Raw genomic sequence first — 22778 nt, forward strand, 5'->3', positions numbered from 1 at the left:
ATAATAATAATAATTTTTTCAATTAGTTTCCTGGATATTATTGGAGGAGTGAAATGGACCCACCATCCATGGCGTCGCTGAAGAAGCTGAAGGAGCTGTGAGTTCGTTTCCTGCGCACAGAGCAGCGCTCCGTGACGCTGGGCGAAGGCTGCAGCAGAGGCCTGGGGGCCGGATCCACTCCGCTGCATGGCTTCTGGCAGACAAGGAATAAATAAATGTCCTCCAATATATTGCTTTGGTCGATACTTGTTTTCTTTTAGGGCTCTAGCTAACAACTGATTTCATAATTGATTTTTCTCCTAATTATCCAACTGAATAATCGGATAAAAAACTGGCACATTTTGCAGATTTTTTTAATTAACCTCTTATGACTTTTTTAATGCGATGCTAAAATACATTAAAAGATGCAAATAAATCATAAAATTTCTTTTTAAATAAAAAAATAAACTTTTTTTGCTTAAAATGCAATACAATAGGATTCATTTGGTGAATTTGAACCAGGTGAAGCTAAAACTTGAAGAGTTTTGGGTACAATATATTTACAGATTCAGGTGTTTTTATCTTAATTATAAAATGTATATATATTTTGCAGTTATTCTTCCAAATAAGTTGTTGATTCAGAAGATAACCTTTTGTGGAGTCTGTGTACTCCAGCTAACAATTCAGGGTTTCCCCCAGTGTATTGTAAGCCTGGCGGGCCACCAGGCTTTACTTGTGCCCCCCACCAGGCTAAGCATTGCTTATTTATTTAAGTCTTTTTAAAATGTTTGCATTTTTTAAGATTCTATAGTTGGTGTTTCAGGTATTAGTCTTCCAATCTTTCAATAATACATAACTATAAAGTGATATTTTCAAATTTCCTGTCAACTTTAAACATTTTTTAACTCAAAAATTCAACAGGTCGCTGGATGAATGACCACCATAGCGCCCAACCACCGGGCTTAGCAGGTTTTCTGGGGGAAACCTTGCAATTAATCAATTTCTAATCAGCCAAGTTGATGATTAGTCCAATAATCAATTAATCTTCATTCACCGTAATTAAGGTGATTAACCGTTTTAGCCTTATTTTCTCCCATTTAATGCGAAACACCTGGGTATTTTGTCTGTTCTGTTCTTACTGTTTCTTCCTTCAACTTCTCCATGCTGTGAGTCGGCACGCAGGTCGGGGTGAGCAGACCCATGGCGGCGATGCCGTTCTGGTCCAGCAAGACGTTGAGTCGTCCGTTGATGTTGAGGCTGGGGGTCAACACCTGGGAGCAGTGGCTTCTGACGCTGCCCGTCCTCTTCTTCCAGGGCGTTACGGTTGAACTGGCGCGACTCCTGAAGACGTCCCCGTGGACGCTGTACTCGTCGTCCGCGAAGTCAGCCTCCGAGTTGTTGCGAGGGCGGAAGGAGCTGAAGATGCTGTTCTGGCTGGCTCTCCTGGTGCTGAGGGGGTGAGAGGAGAGCGTGGCCAGCAGAGGGTGGACTGGCAGAGGGGACAGAGGAGGCTACAGAGAGAGAAAGACAAACGGGAGGAAGTCATTAGCTAATGTAGGGTACAACCTCAACAACTGGGTGAAACTTGTTTGTTGTACCACAATTTCATCCACTGGCTCCAGCCTCTCCTCAGCAGCTTCAGCTGCTGTCTCTTCTGAAAGAGTCCTGTGAGATCTTCTTCTTCTACTGCGGCGAATACTTCCTGCTTTCAGACAGAACGGCGATAACTCCGGCGACACAATGGAGTCTGTCTCCTGTGCTTGTCTTTTGGCTGCCAACTTCAAACAGACAGAAATTATGCGACAGAGTAATTTATAATTGAAAACTGAAAGCACACACACACACACACACACACACACACACACACACACATCTTTGTATATGTACAACTCTGAAGATTGTACTTCTATGCAAACTGAAGGCTTTGTATTGACTTCTATTCCTTTTAGTAGCTGCATTTATGCCTAATCATTACTAGTTTATTCCTAATCCTAACCTTAACCAAATCTTACTCATAACATCCAAACTTTACCCTTAACCCAAGTACAACACCTCTTCTTATGGGGCTTTGGCTTTGGGCCCCATATGGAGCAGACAGTCCTCACAGTACAGTATTGGAAAAATGGTCCTTACATCGTATCACACACACACCCAAGGAGAATCTTGCACCTACTCTTTGCTCTCGTCTGAGATGCTCCATGGCCAGCTGGAACTCCCTCTCTTTCTGCCAGGCCTCAGCGATGGTCGCCTGGTTCTGCTCCTCGTAGGCCATGGCCACCACGGCCAGGATCAGGTTCACCAGGTAGAAGGAGCCGAGGAAGATCACCAGCACAAAGAAAACCATGTAGGTTTTCCCTGCTGAGCGCAGAGTCTGAGGAAAATTCACATGGTAAAGTTATGCACAGAGGACAAGAGATAATCTCTACTTTTACCGACAATAAATACTGCACAATTTTATTTATTTTTTTGTTTTCCCAAATAAAGATTGTGGCATTTGGACCCTATGAGTCAATATGTTGGGGAACCATCTTGTGCCTTTTAGGATAAGTCTCTACCAGTTTTGCGAGAATAGTTTGTGGCAACACATTCAAGCTCAGTGAAATTGGACAACATTTTGTCGAGTACTTTCAGATTTTCAATTTGATTTACCTCCTGATATTGGTGTTCTAAAGCACCAATATCCTTTGATCGAATCCATTCCCAAAAATAACCAGTAAACTTTCGATATGATTTATGTATGAATTAAAATCTGCTGTACCTGGTGAAAGAGCTCCTCCCAATAGTCTTGGGTCATGAGTCGGAAGAGTGCCAGAAAAGCCCAACCGAAGGTATCAAAACTGGTGTAGTCGTAGTTTGGATTTCTTCCCACTTTGAGGCAATCAAATCCATCCGGGCACTTCCTGTGACGGATGTAAAATTAAGAAGAAGAAGACAGATTATTAAATGACAGGATTGATACATTAGAAGCAGGCAGGATAGATGCAGTTCTGTTGGCACTCAGGTTAAAAAGACCGCTCATATCTACATGTTTTTATTCATCTTTGATACAGTAAGTGGATGCAGCTCCATTAGCACCATTTCCCCCCCCCCCCACCCTATTCAGCACATAAAACCTGTTTCAGGCCGAAGCTCTAAAATAAACCCGAGTTAAAGAGATTACACTCAGCCAGATGGATATCAAATAACAGCTTCAAAAAATGTTTGGCTCCGTGCCTCCATCCCTGATCTTCATTGTTAGCGCAGTGGCGTTACAGCAGATATTTAAGTCCTGCAGCTGAGGACAAGCTGCACTTCCATGTCAATGTGAGAGGGGAATAATTTCATAATGGCTGGCCAACATCTGGGCGGCGTAGCACGGCTGTGAGAACAGCTGCAGGTCTCACCAGGCTGCTAAGCGGAAATTCTGACTAACGTCAAGGGCGGCGATGTCTGTGTGAGGCTGGAAACGTCTTCTTGTACCGGATCCTGTTTATTCCAATAGTCATATTCAATAAATTGGAATATATTTTGGCTGGTGTCAAATGAGTGAATTTCGCAACACTGCAATGGAAACACTTTTTTCAAATCACACGAGTCGTGTCATAATCAGATGTTACGACTGGTGGACATGACAAAGACGCTACGAAGAAGTGGGTGGATGATGGAGCGGCGGTGGGTTTTTATAATGACGTATCCCGTCATCGTGCGATTTTAATAGAAACACCGCAATTGTGAAATTGTGTTTTTCTTGTGTGTGTGTGCGCATTTGTAATGCTCACGTTAGGTTAAACGTCCATTCATGCACAAGAAGACGACTTGTGCATGAATGGATGTTACAGGTAACAAATGTTGGTTCACAGTGTCAAATGTTCGCTTGGCACTGCATTGTGTCAGACGAACCAAACTATTGAAAAACCAGTTCACTCCTCTGCCTGTGGTGGTGCTGCAGCAAGAACTGCTAAAGGAGACAAAATAAAAACCTCAGAAGAAGACATGAGGGCATTTTTTTTCAGTTTGCATTTCAAAATAACAAAATAAACTCTAATAATCTTTGGTGAGGCTGCTGTACATGCTTTTCAGTTTTTACTCCAGGAGATCAACTCAGAATCTTACAGTTCATATAATTTAATGAATAGCAGAAGAAAATTTGCCGGGTTTCCACGCGAGGCAAAGGGCAAAAGTTAAACATGTCAGTTCAATCAGTAACAATCCTGACTTCCCAGTGGGCATTGAGATGCAAGAGGCTAAGAACAGGCCTAACCACAATACCAGGACTGATGAAAAACATCCTCAACTCTAAAGGCAAACAATATACAACAAACTTTAGTGACCAGGTTGAAAGTAGAATTTGAATTAGCACAAGTCCTGTGTTTCTGACCGCTCAGCGGTGCCTGCTTCTGCGCATGTGTGTGACAGTGTGTGTCATCATAACGTATCCAGAGCTTTAATTTGGAAATCTACTCAGGGATTACTTGTTGGAATACACTCAAAAGATTAAGCATCCTCTGTGTTTTACGTCCTCCGTCCTGACCTGCTTAGTATCTTGCCTGTCTCCACAGTCCGCCGCACAAAGTTCCACCAGAAACGCCGCATAAGTTAAAAGCCTGCCACGTAATTTGCAAACAAACACATAAGCTACCTTGCAGCCCTTTTGACCTATAATCTGTCATCCATGTTGTGATTCTGTGTCATCTCATTTTGAAGCCGTGTAATGGCAAGGAAATACAAAAAAAAAATACTACACACAACATCACTTTTGATGATAAGGCAACGGTAAAATCAAAGTGAGATAACAAAACTAGTTGACAAAAAGGTATAAAGTCACCATGACTGGTAAAAAACCCCCAAAACATCCAGCTGTTTAGCTTGAATGTCTAGTTTGAGCTCACTAACCTACTATTTAAAAGGCTTAATGACATAACTTCTACCCCAAGTTCCCTCCTCTCTTTTCACTCTGACTTCAGCAGAAATTACTGGATCAGATTTTCCTCCTCAAGGAGATTAAGTTCCTGTGTTTTTTGGGAGGTTGCCGTCCGAGTGGGATTAAAAACGGCAGGGTGGCTGCTCTCTGATGCAGGATAATTATGCGACTAACTACCTCCACCGTGTCCGTGGCAACACAGCTCTCGCTGCGACGCTCCGCTTGACCGTCTTAATAAAACTTTACTCAAATCAGATTTGGCTTTTTTAGCGTACAACCAAAATGGACAGAGGGACGAAAAAGAAAGTGAGGAAAGTGAGGGGAGTGGGAGAGAAGAATAGAAGAAAGGAAAATGGATGAAGACTGCAACAACAACACCAAACCTCACCAATTAATTTTTTGTCCAGTTTTTAGTGCAAACATCTTTGTACGCTTGAAATAAGACAAAACTAACTTAGAAGTAACTTTTCAGCAAGATATAGGAAAATGTTTTCAGTCAACATTTGAAAACAGATGAGTTCCCCTGCTAGATTATTTCACTTATAGCAAAACATCGAGTGAACACACGACCAAACCTTCGACTGGGAACAGTCGTCCGCTCAAAAGGAAAATAAATTCTTGATTTGCATTTTGATTAATTAAATTAACTTGGACTTACTACAGGGTAAGAAATAACTGAAATCCACTATGTAACGTAAAAGGCTGTTTTTAGATTTTAATCAGTAGTAGTACTGAATACAGGATCTTCTCTAAACATTAACAAAACATCATTTTAAAGTGCTGTGATCAATTCCAGTGAACCTAATTATATTTATTTGGCTTTCTGGGGGACAAAATCTGTGATGACAGCTCTTCTCCAGCTGTCAACTCAGAGTTTCTTTGTAAAGGCAGCGCTGACGTGATTAAGCAGCTTCTCTCATGGCGCGCCCGTCCCTCTGATGAGATCACAGCCCTGTGCATTAAGCCCCACAGTGACTGTAATGTTAGAGCCAACAGGAAATCAACCCCTGCTGTGTTTTCATGCCAACATGAAAACTGCCTCCGAGCTTCCGTGTCCTATTGTACAGAGCAGCATGCAGGGGATCAGAAGCCATTACGGCGGTAAACATTTCAACATTACGTAACAACCCGCAGATTATTAATAAGCGCAGATTCACTTACCCTGCATCGCTTCCATATCCACATATTAAAGCATCCTTCTGCCCTTCAACTTTGTAGAAATTATCTAAGGGAGGAAGAGTGACAGTTCAGTGAAAGCAGAGCAGTGTGCATGTGTGAAGTGCTTGTAGACAGCAGGCAATAGCTGCATTTCCATTAACCATAGAATTGCACAAATTGAAATTACAAAAAAATAAATTTGTTTAGTGGAAACATGTCGATTTTGAAGTTTCGCCAAAAAGTTTTCTTGAGGTGGTTTTTCGGCCATATCGAAACAGGTGTATTCACAAAACTGCAATAAAAACAATTTTTTCCTGTCACTAATGTGACTTGAAAATAGCTGGATTATCAACAGTCTGTTGTTACTACTGGCAAAAACCACCAAGAAGACAACAGGAAGTAGTAGGAGGATGATGGTTTGTTTTCGGGAGTGGGGATGAGGGGGGGGTTCAGATAATGTGCAGCTGGATCCACCAGAACTCACACAGCAGTGCACAGTTCATAGAAAGTTGTGTGTCTTTCCAAAGTGTTGAATCTATAACTTTTCTGTAAAATCGTCGATTGCATTTTCCCCAAAACACCACGTACGTGGCCGCTTCCAAGGAGACGCCGATGCCTCCCTCTGATGGCTGATATGTTACTATGGAACGCCACAGGTGTCATAAACGTGTGTTACTTTGACACATATACAACACGCAAACACTGTGTAAAATATTTGATGTTTACGCGTCAAACACACGTGAACATGTCACACATAGTTAACGTGTAAACAATGTCTGCAGTGCATGTTAGTGGTTTGGCCGAGGATCAGAAACAGCCAATGAGAAGAAACTCGACTCAGACTACCAGAACGTGATGTTGTGTGGAAGAGACATAAAAAGGCTTAGTTTACACGTTTTTGATGTGATGTCAACGTTGTTTATCTACTAATTACGAGTGACATTTTAACGCGTAAACATCAAGTACTTTAACATTGTTTGCCTGTTGTACATGCGTCAAAGTAAAGGGAAATGTTCATACATTTATGACCTCAGTGGTGTTCCATATGACTACGTCTCTTGTAACTGTTTACATCCATCGTTGCCAAGATTTTTTAACAACTTATCACGTGAACAAGCTTATTCGCCTGTGATTTTAATTTCAGTTCTTATTTAATAAAAACAAATGTGAAATTGTGTTTTTTTTTTCTTTTGACATTAGCAGATTATCTGAAAGATTTGTGCACATTTGTAATAGAAACGTAGCTACAGTCGTTTAAGGCTGACCCTCGTTGGTGAGAAAGTCGTCCGGCGAACTCCAGGTCCGGTTGTTGCAGATGAAGGTGGTGTTGGGGGTGTACGAAGAGTTGATGCAGTGGTCGAGGTTCCGGACGCACTTTTGTCGCAGGAGACCCATGAAGAGCTGCAGGCCGATGAGGGCGAACACGCTGAGGCAGAAGACGGTCAGGATCATCACGTCGGCCAGCTTCCTCACAGACTGGATCAGAGCGCCCACAATCGTCTTCAGACCTGGACGGAGGAGGAAACACAGCAAAAAAGAGATGACCAATGCTGATTTTTATACGGTGTGGGAAATTTTTTAAAATAGGACTGAGAAGAGATGGGGTGGCGTTTGTAAATTTACACGATAAAAAATCAACAGCAGAATTTTATAGTTTATTTAGCCTGTCATAGTGAAATAAATGTGTTCTTTTTTCAGTCACATTTTCATGCTATTCACATGCCAGAGATCCAAACTAACCTTTGACATCTACTCATTTAAAAGCTAAATATTTAGTGTTTAGTTATTTTAAATTAAACATTTAGTTGGGAGCTAAATATTTAGTTTTCAATCTATATATTGAAAAGTATCTTAGCAACTATTTAGAACTATTTAGAAAACTATTTAGTTCACTTGTGAACTAAATAAATATTTAGTTCACAAGCTAAATACTTAGTTCCAAACTAAATGTTAAAGTAAGTCTTAAATTTAAACCAAATATTTATCTTCCTAAATATTTAATTAATAAATAAAATATTTAGTTCAGAAACTAAATATTTAACTCCCAACTAAATATTTAATTCACAAGCTAAATATTTATTTCTGTACTAAATATTTAAGACTGAGATAAATATTTAGTTTCCAAACTAAAAAGTTAGTTTGAAATCTAAACACTTAGCTTTCAAATATTAGTTTGGAACTCTGACATTTATGAATGTGTGAATAACATGATGAAAATATGACTTTAAAACATGAACACTGTCATTTATTTCTCTATAATTTGTTAAATAAGCCAAAATCTTGCTGCTCATTTTTTACTGTGTAACTTTACATAGGAAAAAGCCGGGAGGTGACGGCTGCCTCACCTGGGATGACTGAGATGGTTTTCAGAGCTCTCAGTACTCTGAAGGTTCTTAACGCAGAGACATTCCCAAGGTCGACAAATTCAGTGACGTAGCTGGAATTTGGTGCAAAGACAGGAGGGGAGGGAAAGTTTATATCATAAAGGATTATCACAACACAAACTGACGGGTGCAACTTTAAGATGGAGCGCATTATGAGTTTATTATTTCTCTGGTTGCCTCAGTTTGTCTAAGTGTGGCTCAAAAATTATTAAAATTAATTGTTACCAGTTTAGTGATGTAAAGTAAGGGTTTGTCCACTTTTCCCACAGTAAAATTCAAGCACTTTTCAAGCATCTTCAAGGTAACATTTCAAACTTTTGGAAACGATAGAAAAGACAAGGAATAGGACAAGAAGTAAGGTAGTTGGAGCATGATGGTGCGACATGGTTTTAATGATTTATCACGTGAACAAACTTATGTTTCTTTAGCGGAAACACCGCTATTGCAAATTGTGCTTTTTCAACATTGGCGAAATGTCATCACATTTGTAATGGAGATGCAGCTCAGTGAATTAAAAGTGACTTCGTGTTGTTTTCAGACAAAACCGGCGTCCAGTCTGGATGACTGGTCTCAGGGGGTTTAGCTAAATCACACAGACTGTTTTGAAACGGCTACTCACGCCATGATGATGACGATGAAGTCGAGCCAGTTCCACGGGTCTCTCAGGAAGGTGAACGGCACTAAACAGAACCCTCTCGCGAAAATCTTTATCGCCGACTCGAAAGTGTAGATGCCAGTGAAGGTGTACCTGGGAATCGTTGGAAACGGGACGTTGAACACACACACATTTTTATGGGCACTACACTCACATTAACCCCTGCTTTAAAATGAACTACAATAGCTGCGGTGTGGTCTGGTGAGAGACTGACATTATCTGTAGAAATATAACAAGGACGAAATGATTTAGCAAGCAAACTGAGAGCAAGATAAAAACAACATGCTGAAAGAGTTTGAAACCAAAAAAAAGTGACAGCATGGGACATTGTCATCGGCATAAATATGAATTCAGCACTGGAAGCACAACAAGGAGCAGCAGCGATGTATTAATAAAGTGAAAGCATGAAGCCTCTTCCAGCAGCCGAGCATTTAGTTGTAAATCTAATTTAAGCTAGGTAAAGTTTAATGACTTAAAGAATGCTAATTAGATCCGTGCAAGATATACATTTTGTATTGCCTGTTAAAGATTTAATTTTCACTCTACATCTGATATCCACAGCATTTTATTTTATTTTTATAGGAATAGGATATTAGCAACGACCTTCTGGAAAACGATGTACAAATCTGAGACATCAAGCAGTAAAGATGGAGGATGTATTCAACTTTCAGAGATGGGGGGTCAATTACTTGATTGTGCGATAGAATGGCACAAAGTGTCTGGAAAACTCATGATTCTGCCCCTTCAATAGTGGACATATGTGCAAATATTCAGGTTATTGTTTTACACCAGACCAAACCAAAAAGCTCAATCTGAAAAAGTTTCATCTCAACAAAGGGCTTGTGAGCGGTGGGAAAATAAGACCTAGCTAAGGCAGCCTGGGAAAAACAGAAAATCAATAAAAATTATTAGTAGCTTTGTTCAACTTAAAAAAAAATTTAAATGAATAAATGCAGGAGTTTAATGTATTTTAATGGGGGTTTTGTGGTCATCAATAGTTGTCACCTGTGATTTTGTCATCATCCTCTGGTCTGGCAGGGAAGTTTGACAAAAAACTATCAATGTTGGCAATGACCAAAAAGTACAAACTTCATTCACTTTTTTCAGGAAGTGACAGATGATCAGAAAAAGAACATTTTACACATCTCACTTTCAAATCTACTAGTTTTCTCTGTTGCTGACAGAAGTTGAATCAATTAGACATTAAAACTTTTAGCCTCAGGTTTTGCCAAAGATGTGGGTATAAGGAAACTTCTAGCATCTCGTTTGTGTATTTTTGTAAGCATTTTATAATATTTGCAGATGATCTATTTTCATCAAATTCCTTGGGAAGAAATCAAACATTTTCTCTCAGAATAAGCTTCATATAATTGTTGAGGCTGCAACAAAAACGTAAAAATCCTCAGATGATGAACGTTTCCACTGAATCTTTCACGTCATGCACAGCAGGAAAGTCCTTGAAACACGTTCAAAGCTCTTCTCATTCCACGGCATGCCGACGTAGTGTTCAGGAGTGCCATAAGCACGACATGCACCACATCTGCATATACTCACATTTTTAGTAATTCTGCAGGAGTCTCTGATAAAGCAACAGACCCCGGCAACTCTGCATTAGCAACGTTTGGGATGAACAAACAAAAACACGAAAAGCGGAGAGAGATAAAGCTTTACTTACTCCAGGTATTTGGTCCATGTTGGCGGATCAGACATGGCCATGAAGAAGCAGTTGGTCAGGATGGTGAACATTATGAAATAGCTAAACAACGTAGCAATGGTTCAGGAAAATGTGGAGTGGCAGAGAAATACACAATACAGCATTTGTTTTTCTAAAATAAGCTGGTAGTGAACCAGAACACAGAATAATGTAGTCACTGTAGAGTAATAAACTAACATTGAAACTACGAGGCAACGTTGTTTTTTTTCTTGCCACATATACTGTATTTTTGTCTCGTACTCATCAGAAACGTGTCCATTTCACACTTGCTAGCGAAATACAAACCAGTGAGTTTGAATTTGCTGAATACTAGAAACTGGCCTATCTGGCAGATAAAGTTACATATTAACTTTAACTCAGGTGAGACGTCAAATCGTAGTGACTATTACCTCGACTGTCTCTATTTTCACCCTCAATCTTAAGACGACACCTTATTCAACAATGTCCTAACATCTTCCAAACCTAACCTAAAACGGCAAAGTCAACAAACACGGACACCAACAAGGCATTCAGAAAGGATATGCATGGACTAAGATTTTTATGGCAATCGATCTGATGAAGTGAAATGGACTTAATATGTAAAGTGCAGACGTGGCGCTGAATCTGAAGATGGCTTTCCCCTTGTTAAGTACTATAAAAGTCTGCAAAGAGAAGCAAAAGACAAACACCAGTGTTAATGTGGGGGGAAAAAATCCCATTTTCAAACATTGTAACGTAGCGAATCTCTCGTGCTATGTTGCTGAGAGAAGCTGCACGTCAGCCGGCAGCAGCTGTTCAGCTGTTTCCGTTTTACCGAGAGGGAGCAGCAGCACAGTGTTGACTCAATCTCTCTGTCTGCCATCTGTGCTAACTTCCACCACAGGCAGTCATCGGGGCAAGTTGAGATAATGGAGGCAACTCCAAAGCGGACGGAATGTTTCCCCAACAGATGTGGCATTTATTTAAATATTTCCAGGTCTTTGGATAATCCTCCCATCCAGCAGCGCATCACATGCCAAAACAAAGAGACCCTGAGAATGGCTGCCATGTCCTGTTTTCATCTCTCCATTAATGGGCGGCAGCCTGATCCACCAGCTCAGCAAATCAAAACTTGCTAATCCTATTTCAGAATCCACAGAGATCTAAAGAGACGCAGAGAGGCCGTCTTAGTCACGGCGAGCCGCGACGAAGAAATGATTTGAAGGATCGCTAACATTTCCTCTCCAAAGGGAGGTTTCTATTGATTCTTCCATTAGTGGAAACTTATTACGCGTTAGACACTAAGACAGCAACTCCAAATGCATTTCAAAATGAAACTCTTTCTTTAATGAGTTATTATTTATCAACTAATGTGGAACATTTAAAAAGGGGAAAATTATGTCTGGGTTATATTAACAAGTTCATGTTAATTATATTGTTTTTTTTTGTGTGTGTTGTTGGATTGTTAATGTGCATCATTTGGATTGACAACGTTCCTCTTTTTATTTTGTTTGTTTTCTCCTGGTTTGAGATGTGTGAAAAATCATACAATAAATTCATATTTTATAACAAAATGTGCATCTTGCTCTAAATTTAAAAACAACTACATACAATAAAATAGAAAAAAATAAAATAAACTAAAGATATTCCTGTTTAACCCAGAGAATAAATTTGAGGAGACACAAAGGAACATTTTCCTAATCGGTCCTCATGATTGGAAAGATGGAAGAATATTCATATTTGGGTATGGGTCTTCAGTCGTAAAGAAGTGGCTCGCCATATCTAAAGCATTTAATAAAAAACCCAATAAAACAACTGGAATTGTGACAAATCACTCACTGAGAGCAAAACGGTAAAATAAGTAAGAAAATCCTAAATTCTGTTACGCTGCTGTAGCCAAAGAGTTTCATTATTTAAAAAAAAAATAAATAAATAAATAAATAAATAAATAAATAAAGAACTCTCTATTTGGTGTCCAGTGATTGGTCAACGTGACGGGCATCAGACCAAATATGGCGCTATGACAAATTTGAAGAAGCAGCGATTTACCTGGGAAAACAGAGACTGACGTCTGAAGCGCTTCTTTCTCCATTTTCTTTTTCCCTCTTTTTAAAATCCAGAAATAGTAATTAGTGCTTAGCATTGGAGGTCAACTGACTTTATAAACCTGCCGGAAATGTTGATTATTGGTTGGTTATTATTAGCAATATGCACCGATGGACCGCTGTTAAACAGTTTTTAAACAGGCATATCTATGGGCAGCACAGCATCGCTAGGCTAAGCCAACTTCTATTTAGCTCTGGGAAGAAGTTAGCAAAACATCTAAAAGATCTGAAACGTATAATGATTCGTTTCTGTTATAAGGTTAGTGTAATTCCTAGCTGTACACAAAAGTGGTTCGAATTTAAAGAAATAAATTATGAATTAAGAGAGGATTTGTTAAAAAAAAATACTAAAGGTCAAGGCTAACTTTAAAAACAATTATCCTTCAGTTAGAGTGGAATAATTGTGAGGTGAAAACTGTTTTTCACTCTTAAAGAAGATTATTAAAATTATTTGCTAAACAAACAAATACAATAACGTCTGACAATCCACTCTTGTATTAGTTTGTCTACAAGCAGCTGGAATTCCTTGGAGATATTAGAAAAATATGCAGGAAAGATTCTGCTGCTTTGATTTGTCATTTAAGTTTTACATTTATAAGAAAGTGAGAGTAAAATAAGTTTATGCTTCTACCTGCACTATGTTTTGGTCTACACTTTTTGTTCATGGCATTGACAAGAATTTAAATAATGTTTGACAAGAGGATTATCAAACATTATTTAAATATTATAGTGCTAGTTTTGTGTTTTTTCTTTTTCAGCATTTTGTGGTTTTTCTTTTTCGACTTGTGTATGGAAATATAAAAAATTACCAAATAAATACATATACTGACTATCTGACTACAACTCAATGCTTCCAGCCCATCATCAGAACTGGAGAAGTTGTTTAGCTGAGAGGGAAAATATTCTCAGAAAGAAAGATAAGCGCTGTTGTCTTCACTTTGAGAAAAAAAAAAATCTTAAAAGTTTTCACCTTCTGGTTCTTGTAGTAGAAGGGATCGATGTCCTCCAGTGGAACCCCGACGAGCTCTGGAGGGACGTCGCCGAAGATGCGCGGCAGCTGCTTGCCCGGCTCCAGGTCGGCGCGGGGTTTGGCCGCCTCGGCGTTCTTCTGAGCCTCGGTGCAATCCTTGGATCTCTTGGCCTGCTCCTCCGCCACCCGCCGCTCCAGGGCAGCCAGGGATTCGCGAGTGAACCGCCGCAAGCCGTCAGGACCCGTTGGTAACAGCATGGCTGCCATCTTTTCATCCTGATCGTCCTGTACTAGAATTTACTTATTCTGAGGGAGACAGAGAAAAGGTCAGAAATATTGAAGAGAGATTTTCCAAGATATGCTGAGATAGGAAGAGGATGTGGGTTGCGCGGTGGCCCAGTTGGTAGCACCATTTGTAGCAGAAGGTCATGGGTTTGAATCCCAAATTTTCTCTTTGAATTGTGTGTGTGCATGGTTGTATGTCCTGTGTGTCTCTGGCGACCTGCCCAGGGTGTACCCCACCTCTCGCCTAATGACCTCTGCAACTTAGCACAAATCAGTGGGTGTAGACAATGGAAGCTTCAGTAGATGGATAACTTAGAAGATGTCAACCTGCTTTGTTCCCTTTGCTACACTTAAAGGTTGAGCTGTAAGACGGCTTACTGGTCAGTTGAACTAACATGGTAAGTATTGTATTTTCCCAGCTGTAGGTCAGACAGGTTTTCATAGTTTTGCTGGTCCTGTGGTTTATAGTCAGGTGCAACTTATATATATATGTTTGTTTTTCCTCTTCGTGACACATTTTTTGACTGTTGTGTTAAATGTTAATCCATATTGACAGACTTGAACCAAGGATTAAACATTACCATTTCTCTCATAGTGAGCTGAAAGCAAGACTACGTATAAACAACTGCACATTTTCTCAGTTTTACATCAAGTTATAATGTTATTCCCTCATCAAAAACATACCTGGAGTATTGCCTGATTCTTTCATGCATGTCTGAGAAATCCTTGAATCTCCCATGGCAACCATTCAGCTGTGTAAAACGTCTGGGTGGACCTAGCACCGCCTTCGAGGCGCAGTTCGTCCTAGGAGATGCAGTTTCCAAGCTTCTGCCTCACAGAACAATCCTCCCTCCGCTACTCAGCTCCTTCAGACTAGCCAGCAGCAATTAGCAAACACTGGGTGGAACTGAGCTCATCTGCTGAGCTCATTATAGTAGCTACTTCTCAGTGCAACAATGGTACAAACGTTGTTAAAGGGTTAACAGAGTAATATAGCATTTTCTAACTGTAATTAACATAGTTATTTGATTGCACTGGAAGATACATAGTACTTCCCCTTTAAAGAACATGCTGTTTCGAAAAAACAAAAAAGAGAACAAACCTCCTTACAGGCTGGCCTTTATGTTACCACTTCATGCAATTTAAACTGCATGCGTCTCCGCTTCTCTCTGCTGGTGAAATGCTCAGCAGAAAAACTGAAAGTTGAAAAATCAGCTAACTGAACACGACCTGTCACAAGACACAGACAAGGTCTCTCTCACGTTTGTCAATTCCTAAATAAATGTGACTTATCTTCACTTATACATGACACAGTTTTTGAATGATGCGACTTATAATCCGGAGAATGTGGTACTAGCGCAGCCCCAACAAAATCTGCACGTCTTGTTCCTGAAAGTGGAACGTGTGTTTAGTTGTTCTGAGAAACCAGGTTTCTGGCTTTAAGACAGCTTTGATGTTTTACGGTTATGAGGAAAAGCCACAATGTAATCTAAAAAAAAAAAAAAACAAACAAAAAAAAAAACCCAATATGAAAATGCTTTCCACTACTACAAATTTGCTCCAGAATCTGAACCACGGACAGTGTGATATTTTAATAACTGGGAAAGCTTTCCAAAGAGAGGATTACATTTCCGTGTTCCCCCGTTTGACACAGAAAAGCCCATTGTATCCCTTTCATGTGGCCTAAGCTCCTGGTCTTCCATCTCCTGCTCTCCTGAAATGCATTGATCCCTTCACACGTTCAGCCAGACGCTAGCTATCTGCTCCCCGCTGATCTGCTTAGTTGGCCCAGGTTGATACCAGATCGGCTCATCTCGTGCAGTGACATTGTTGTCTCGCTTGCTGTCGCGACGCGCATTCTCAATGTCACAAAGTCGATAAAACACGTTTGATCTAATGATTTCTCTGTCCCGGTGGTACGGCGTCATGCAAGAGAAACACATATACGGCATTTTTTATTTCTTTATTTTTTGCTTCGTAAAAGTAAAGCGACACAGCAACCAACCGGTGATGATAATCCAATCTGTGCAACGACATACTGTTAAAGTGTATAATTAATCTACTTTGAAATGCACAGAGAGCAGACCTGCCAGAGTGCACAGCTTACTTGCAGGAGGACGTGTACAGTATTAAACTCAGCAGAGTGGGGAGGAGGAGAAGAGTGTTTTAGTTGAATGAAATTTAATTCCCATAACAGCCAGATGTGATATGGTCATCATCGCTTTGAATAATTAATATAATTAGATTCAAAGTGGAGCAGAGCACACGATAAGAGCAACTGTTTGAGGAAGTTATGAATGCAACTTAGTCGTTTTATTTTGCTCAGGCTGGGCCGGTCACGATCACAAATTTTAAATTGTCCCAGCAGTTCTTGTGATAAACGATAATACTGTCGCTTTTGAGTAAGATATTGATAATGGTATAGTAATAATGCAAATTTGCCCTCTCATAGATAAATAAACTTTAACTTTGTAAAAAAAAACAACAAAAAAACTCGGGAAATGGAAGATATTTTACACATCCGATAAAAAAAACAACCAAAAACAACAAAATAAAGGAGAAAATCAAAAATCATGTTCATGACGTCTCTGTAAACAAAATTGCCCTTCAAAAAAGATGAATCATCAGATGGGAAATTATCATGCTTTTCGGGACAATTACAAAAGATTACTGGAAAGAGATGAACGGTGCGCTACAAGATAGATGGGCCATTATCTACAAGATCAGTTTGGCAGATTGAATCAAGAGGCGTCAAAAAGAAACAGACTAATGACTAATTTATTAAGGAAAAAAATATTCTAATAAAAATGGTTACTACAGGACAAACTGGACCTAGATGACTGGATATAATATTTATCATGAAAAATATACACATAATTACAAAACTGAACAATTTTGTTGTTGGTGGCAAATTTGGGTAAGTTATGTGAAATTCAGACGATCCAAAAGGAACCAAACTTGACAAAACCACCCTGATAATCTACTCTTTTATAAAAGTTACACTTTACCATTATTTAACACTATCTTCTTAGTTTGACTACTTTTATTTATTTATTTGTATTTATCATTATTTATTTTCTTTTTATTTACCTTTTGCATTATTCTATTTTTCATTCCGATCTTTGAAATCTTTCTCTGGGAAATCAAGAGTTGTGACGATTGTTTCATTTCTAATAATGCACAGGTCTGCTTATCTTTTCTTCTCAAATATTGAAATTAGCACCATGATATCGCGACTATATATTTTTTTTGTAAAATTTATTTACTTGGAAATGAGTAAATATAAAATAATGAAAATGAATGGAAATGATCAAGCTCATTTTTATTTATTTGTGTAATTCCACTACTGTAACAAGCTTACCCGAGGCAGCAAATAATAAATGCCATGTCATTTTAAAAACTACTGCTGCAATGGTATTTATTTTCCAGTTTCATTTTATCTTAATTTGTGCAAAAGTTTCAAATATAACATACCACCAACAGTTTTAAAGACTATAGGGCTGTTTGATTGATCTTAGTAGCTCCACAGCTAACTCTTGGTGTTTAAAGCCGAATTTCTTTCCCACAAATGAACATCTGTGAGCTCAAAAAGTAGAAGACGAATCTGTCAGCTTCCACTTCATCTCACCCCATTTTTTGTGTAATATTCAACTTAACTTGACCTGTTTGCATGTCTAATGTTGTTTTTTTTATTTGTTGATTTTGTTTTGTTTTTTTCACATCTGATAAAATCCCAGTCCTGTACCTCATGAAGTCTAAAGATGAGAGGAGAGCCATTTTGTTGAAAGGCAGAGGAACTCTTCTGCTAGAAATTCCTCTGAGAGTTGATGTCTTCTGTCTTTGGCAGAGTACATCTGCCCCCTTCCTCTGCCTCCAGCAGGCTGGGCCAATCGCAGCGCTGTTCTCACGCGGGGCAGGTCGGATGCGCAGCTGTGCGGCAGAGCACTGCTCAGGTACTTCCATAAACAAACAAGATCTCTGCTGCTGCTGTTAACATTAATATTATTTTGTGGTTATATAAAGAACTGGATCTTCCATTTTCCTCCAATCTCCAGTGTAAACGGTTACCTTTGTAAATGTCTGGAGGTGTTTACGTCGACACCAGATTGCTTTTTTCCAACTCCATAACTTTCTCTTCCGGGCATTCGTTGACTCTGAAGGCGGGATTTTAACATTGGGGCCGGATGTCTGACTGTTAAAGCTGAGAATCAACATGTTTAGATTGATATCAGGGCATTGTTGTGCAGTGGTGTCCCTAAAGATGGCTGAGGGGGAACCAAGGCCCCCTCTGATCATTTTTCATCAATAATCTCTGCTGCAATTTCTTTCCCTGCTGTACCTTTTCATGCCCCACTTTTTTCTTTCACTCAACTTTCTGTATATTTAACTTATTACAACACTGATATTCTGAGATACTGAATTTATTAATCATTATTATTATTTGTAAGCCATAATCATCAAAATGTGAAGAAAAAACACGGGTTTATAATATTTCTCTGTGTGATCATCACTCCTTCCATCAGATAAACATTTCTCTTTCCACTTTTATCTAGTTTGTTCTTTCTTGGCTTCATTCAATCAAGTAGCAAACGTTTATTTTACTGCGTTGTCAATCTGATTATAGCTATTTGAAGTATGAGATTCTCAGAGATACTACAAGATAAAAGAGAATGTATTTGTTTATGTGGAGCCAGAGTCCTGACATACGTTTATTTAGTTGTTTTTGAATTTTGAGAAAAGTATGTTTCTGTTTTCAGAAATATGTTCTGAATATGGAAACAAAGACCTTCTGGACAACCTAAAACTTACTATTTCCTTGTGTAACCACTATGTAATTATAATCCGAACAGCATTTGTGAGAAGAAATGTGGATTTTATTTTGCTTTTTTTTGCTTTTTTTACATCTTAGAGTCATATTTCAAGGTGTTTTTTGGGGAGAATTCATATGAAACAGCTGCATATCTTTTAAGATAAAAGTCTGACAGCTTTGCACGAACATATAGAGACAAAAATGTTTACCTGTTTATCTTGGCAAAAAAAAGGCTAAAGGTTCCTAAATGGATTCAGTTGCAGACTTTGACTATTCAACTGTGGCTCTGGTTTTACGTTTAGGCTAAACTTGTTTTACTTTTATGAAATAAAAGTGAAATCTGTGAAAGGTTCAAAGCTCCAATCAACATTTTGTACCCTCACCCTTCATTCTAATGAAATCTTTTGTTATTTAGTGGTGTTAGAATAAACGAGGTGTGATTACAAACACCTAATTTATCTGGTTTAAATATTTACAAACAAAAATGATCATTTTTATTTAACTTCACTATAATGTGTAACTTTGTGTTGGTCTGTCCTAATAAAAAAAACACTAGTTTGTGGGTTGCAGAACCACAAAATGCAATTTATATAGATTCATGTCTCAGATCTGTAATAGTGTTAGTTGGACTCAAGGAAAATATTATTTATTAAGTATTGAGAGACTAGAAATAGGTTTGGATGCTTTAAAAAAGTATTTGCTCCTTTCCTGATTTCTTCTCATTTTTTTTGTTCGTTGTTAAACTAACAAATGTTTGAGATGATCCAGTTTATCTTCAGACATTTTACATTTTAGTTTTGAACTCATCTTTGCTTTGTACGACGTAGTTTGAACTTTATCTCGCAGCTCTCTTTCGACAATGACTTTCTTTTTGTCGTTCTTTCGGTTTGTAAATCCAGGACTCCCAGTTGTCATGTCAACGGTTTCTCCCTGGTATGGATAAATCTCTGCAGCAGATTTACCCCTGCTTCTCTGATTAATGCGCTCCTTTGCCCAGTGTGTCAGCCATGTCTTATTAGGTCTGCACATCCGCCTTTCACTCTTTTTCTAGGTCTGCTGTTATGTTGCTCAGTAAGTTGTTCAAACTTTGAAGTACTGTTTCAGAATCAAACCCTCCAGACTTCATTTAGGGGTCTCAATTAGTGGCACTTTCCAGATTTTTATGACAAAATCTTTCACAGCCATGCGTCATTATTCTGTCCACTTCCCAATTATGCGACACTTTGTGATGGTATCACGAGACAATGGTTGAACAATGACAAAACATGAAAAGTTCTTTAGCAATGGACTGCAGTGACACAACTGGAAAAAAAAAGACAACAAAAGTTGCTTCTATGAGCATTTTTCAGGTCTGGTAAAAGTTTTATCACTATTGATATCAAAGAGCGGAGACATTTTGTTCTAATCAAGCAGCCTGGATCCAGAAGCCTTATTTATGAATTCAGAAAATGTCAAAGTAAGCCGACAGTGAGTTTTCACTTGGCCATGTTAGGAGCGATTCGACCTCACTTTCAGCCGGGTCTGCCCTGAACTGATGACCTACTTCTCTGGCAGAAACCTTTTAATGTAATTGCAGACAGCTTAAGTACACAAGTTTCAGAAGGAATGAGCCGACGAAACAAGACGCTTGTTAAATTAAAAAAATAATAATAATAATGAAGAAGCAGTTGTTTTAGTCAAGAAAAAAAAAACATTTTCCCTGACAGTCAAAGAGTAAACAAGATGGATGCAAGGAGCTTTAGTTTGAGACGGTATATAAGATAAACTACTGGATCACTCAACATAGAGCAACTTTAAAATGCTAACTAAATATGCCTTGAGCATTACCAGACTTGGTGCATTTAACTTTAGCTTCGACTTGTTTGATTTTATGATTAAATGTATGTGAAAATAAATGTGAATAAAAATAAAGCAAAGCAATAACAACAACAAAGTGTTGGGCATTAAGAGGACGTTTTCCCTGGCCTACACGTAAATATTAATCTTGACATGGACTAATACTTACATACGAAACTCCGAGATTTAAAGCATCGTTTTCAGAGTGAAATTCTTCGGGTTTCAGCAGGAAGAACGACCAAACCCTCCGCGTAATATCCATGTCTTCACGTCGACGCTCGCATCTCCTCTCGAACCCAAAACTCCCCCAGTCATCCGAGCGGAGACAGCTGACCCCCCACAGTCCAAAGTTTCGCGCTCAAAAAACACTTGTCCAAGCAAACACCGACATGTGGCTTTGCTGCCAGGGGTGCGATAAACAACTGGACCGGCTCTGGCCCCTTTCACACGGCGCTTCTTCTGCGTTCATCTCAAACGACAAAAGGTCCCAGGAGCCCGCGGAGAGCGCAGAGGACGCTGCGCTGTCTTCAGCAGCAGTGCGTAGCGGCGGCAGCCAGAGGCGCACCTCGATTTGCCCTTGAGCAGAAGAGAGAGCATGAGGGAGGAAGCAGCTACACAGAAGAGGATTACTGCTCCTGTGGGCGCATCATGCCGCACTAAAACACGGAACAGGGATGTAGGCTAAGAGAGCTGGCAGTATTAGCCCATCAACAAGTTGGGGAGGGGGGATGCTCAAGTTGAATCGCCGGGATGCTCACAAGTCAGAAGTTTACCAGCCAGAGCTGAAGTTGGTGTTGCTGTTGCATATCAGCCTACTACAACCACAATAGGCCGCTTTCATGTAATCTCATTTAATCCAATCCAATCATTGTATGATGCTTTTCATATAAACTAGTGGGCTTGTTTCACAAAATATGCATCATATGTTTTTTTGTTGTTGTTGATGTTTTTTTGTTGTTTTTTTTAGCCTGTGCTTGTGTTTTGATTGAAACTGTTTATTATGACCTACTAAATGCTGCATAAAGCTCTGATTTAACATGGAAACAACATACTGGGGAGCTCACATAATTTTGACCGCCCTCTCAAAACTTAATTAGAAGTCAGATTCCCTCACTCTGAATTTTACACCGAGTTTCTTTGGGGGGGAGCATGCGCGCGCGTGCGTGTATGCGTGCGTGCGTGCGTGTGTGTGTTTCAAAGGATGGGAAGTGTTCAAGCTTTGGATTACCCTGTTTTACGCACTTTGGTCCATGTATAGCTGTAAGGTTATAGGACTCCCCCTAGCGGCCAAAAACAGACTGGTGCGCCCCTGGATAACATCTGGCAGATGTTAAGTGTTGTAAAAGCGCCATTGAGCTTTTACACATTATACAACCACAAACCTCAAGCTGTTAAGCTTGAATTTTATTTGGATTATTTATTCTTATTGTCTAAATAAATAATTCTGAAAACTGCTGTGTGCATTTTTGTTCAGCCCCTTCATTTACAAAACTATTTGTAAAAGTTTTCAGTTTTTAAGTGTTTCTTTTATCCACTGGATTCACAAATCTGTACTAAAACTGACCATGTCTTTTGTCTCATCTGCCAAAATAAATATTATTATTATTATTATTATTATTATTATTATTATTATTATTATTATTATTATTATTATTATTATTATTATTATTATTATTATTATTATCTTTAAAATGTCCTCTGTACTTAAGCATCCCAGAGCCTCATTCTGAGAGCTTTTGCTGGTGTGTTTTGCATTCCCAGGACTTCAGGAATCAAGTTTGTTTATAAGATCTAAGATTTTTTATAAAATTTAACTTATTTTGTGAGGTGGATTCACCAAAATTGAGAAATGTTTTGAGTGGCTGTCAAAAGCAAAACTTCAGAGATTTAATGTCATTCTACTTTTTAAGAATTTGTTTTTAAAAAATATTTTATAGCCATATTTTTGCACTCACTTTATGCTGTCAAGGTATATACATATTTTTGTATCTTTTCAATGGGACATTATTTGATGCATGGTCATA

At 39.0% G+C, this 22778-nt stretch overlaps 1 protein-coding gene across 2 annotated transcripts in view; it reads right to left on the reverse strand.

Annotated features, from left to right (window-relative positions):
* LOC106934650 (sodium channel protein type 4 subunit alpha-like) overlaps nt 1–21661 on the reverse strand; it is a 32566-nt gene extending 10905 nt beyond the window's left edge. The window contains exons 1-13 of one of the 2 annotated variants that reach the window (XM_015014683.1): nt 20924–21661; nt 13824–14129; nt 11313–11431; nt 10752–10841; nt 9041–9169; nt 8383–8474; nt 7303–7545; nt 6041–6104; nt 2738–2879; nt 2153–2350; nt 1578–1757; nt 1119–1490; nt 64–193 (exon numbers count right to left, since the gene is read on the reverse strand). In XM_015014683.1, the coding sequence (XP_014870169.1) occupies nt 64–193; nt 1119–1490; nt 1578–1757; nt 2153–2350; nt 2738–2879; nt 6041–6104; nt 7303–7545; nt 8383–8474; nt 9041–9169; nt 10752–10841; nt 11313–11431; nt 13824–14090 (2026 nt within the window). In that variant the 5' untranslated portion in view covers nt 14091–14129; nt 20924–21661. Of the gene's footprint in view, nt 1–63; nt 194–1118; nt 1491–1577; nt 1758–2152; nt 2351–2737; nt 2880–6040; nt 6105–7302; nt 7546–8382; nt 8475–9040; nt 9170–10630; nt 10656–10751; nt 10842–11312; nt 11432–13823; nt 14130–20923 lie in introns of those variants that run through there. The other variant, XM_015014684.1, reaches the window with a different exon arrangement.
* Nucleotides 21662–22778: the final 1117 nt, after the last annotated feature.

Source organism: Poecilia latipinna, unplaced genomic scaffold (genome assembly GCF_001443285.1).
Source record: "Poecilia latipinna isolate Pla-1442-1.1 unplaced genomic scaffold, P_latipinna-1.0 Scaffold1839, whole genome shotgun sequence".
Taxonomy (NCBI): Eukaryota; Metazoa; Chordata; class Actinopteri; order Cyprinodontiformes; family Poeciliidae; genus Poecilia; species Poecilia latipinna.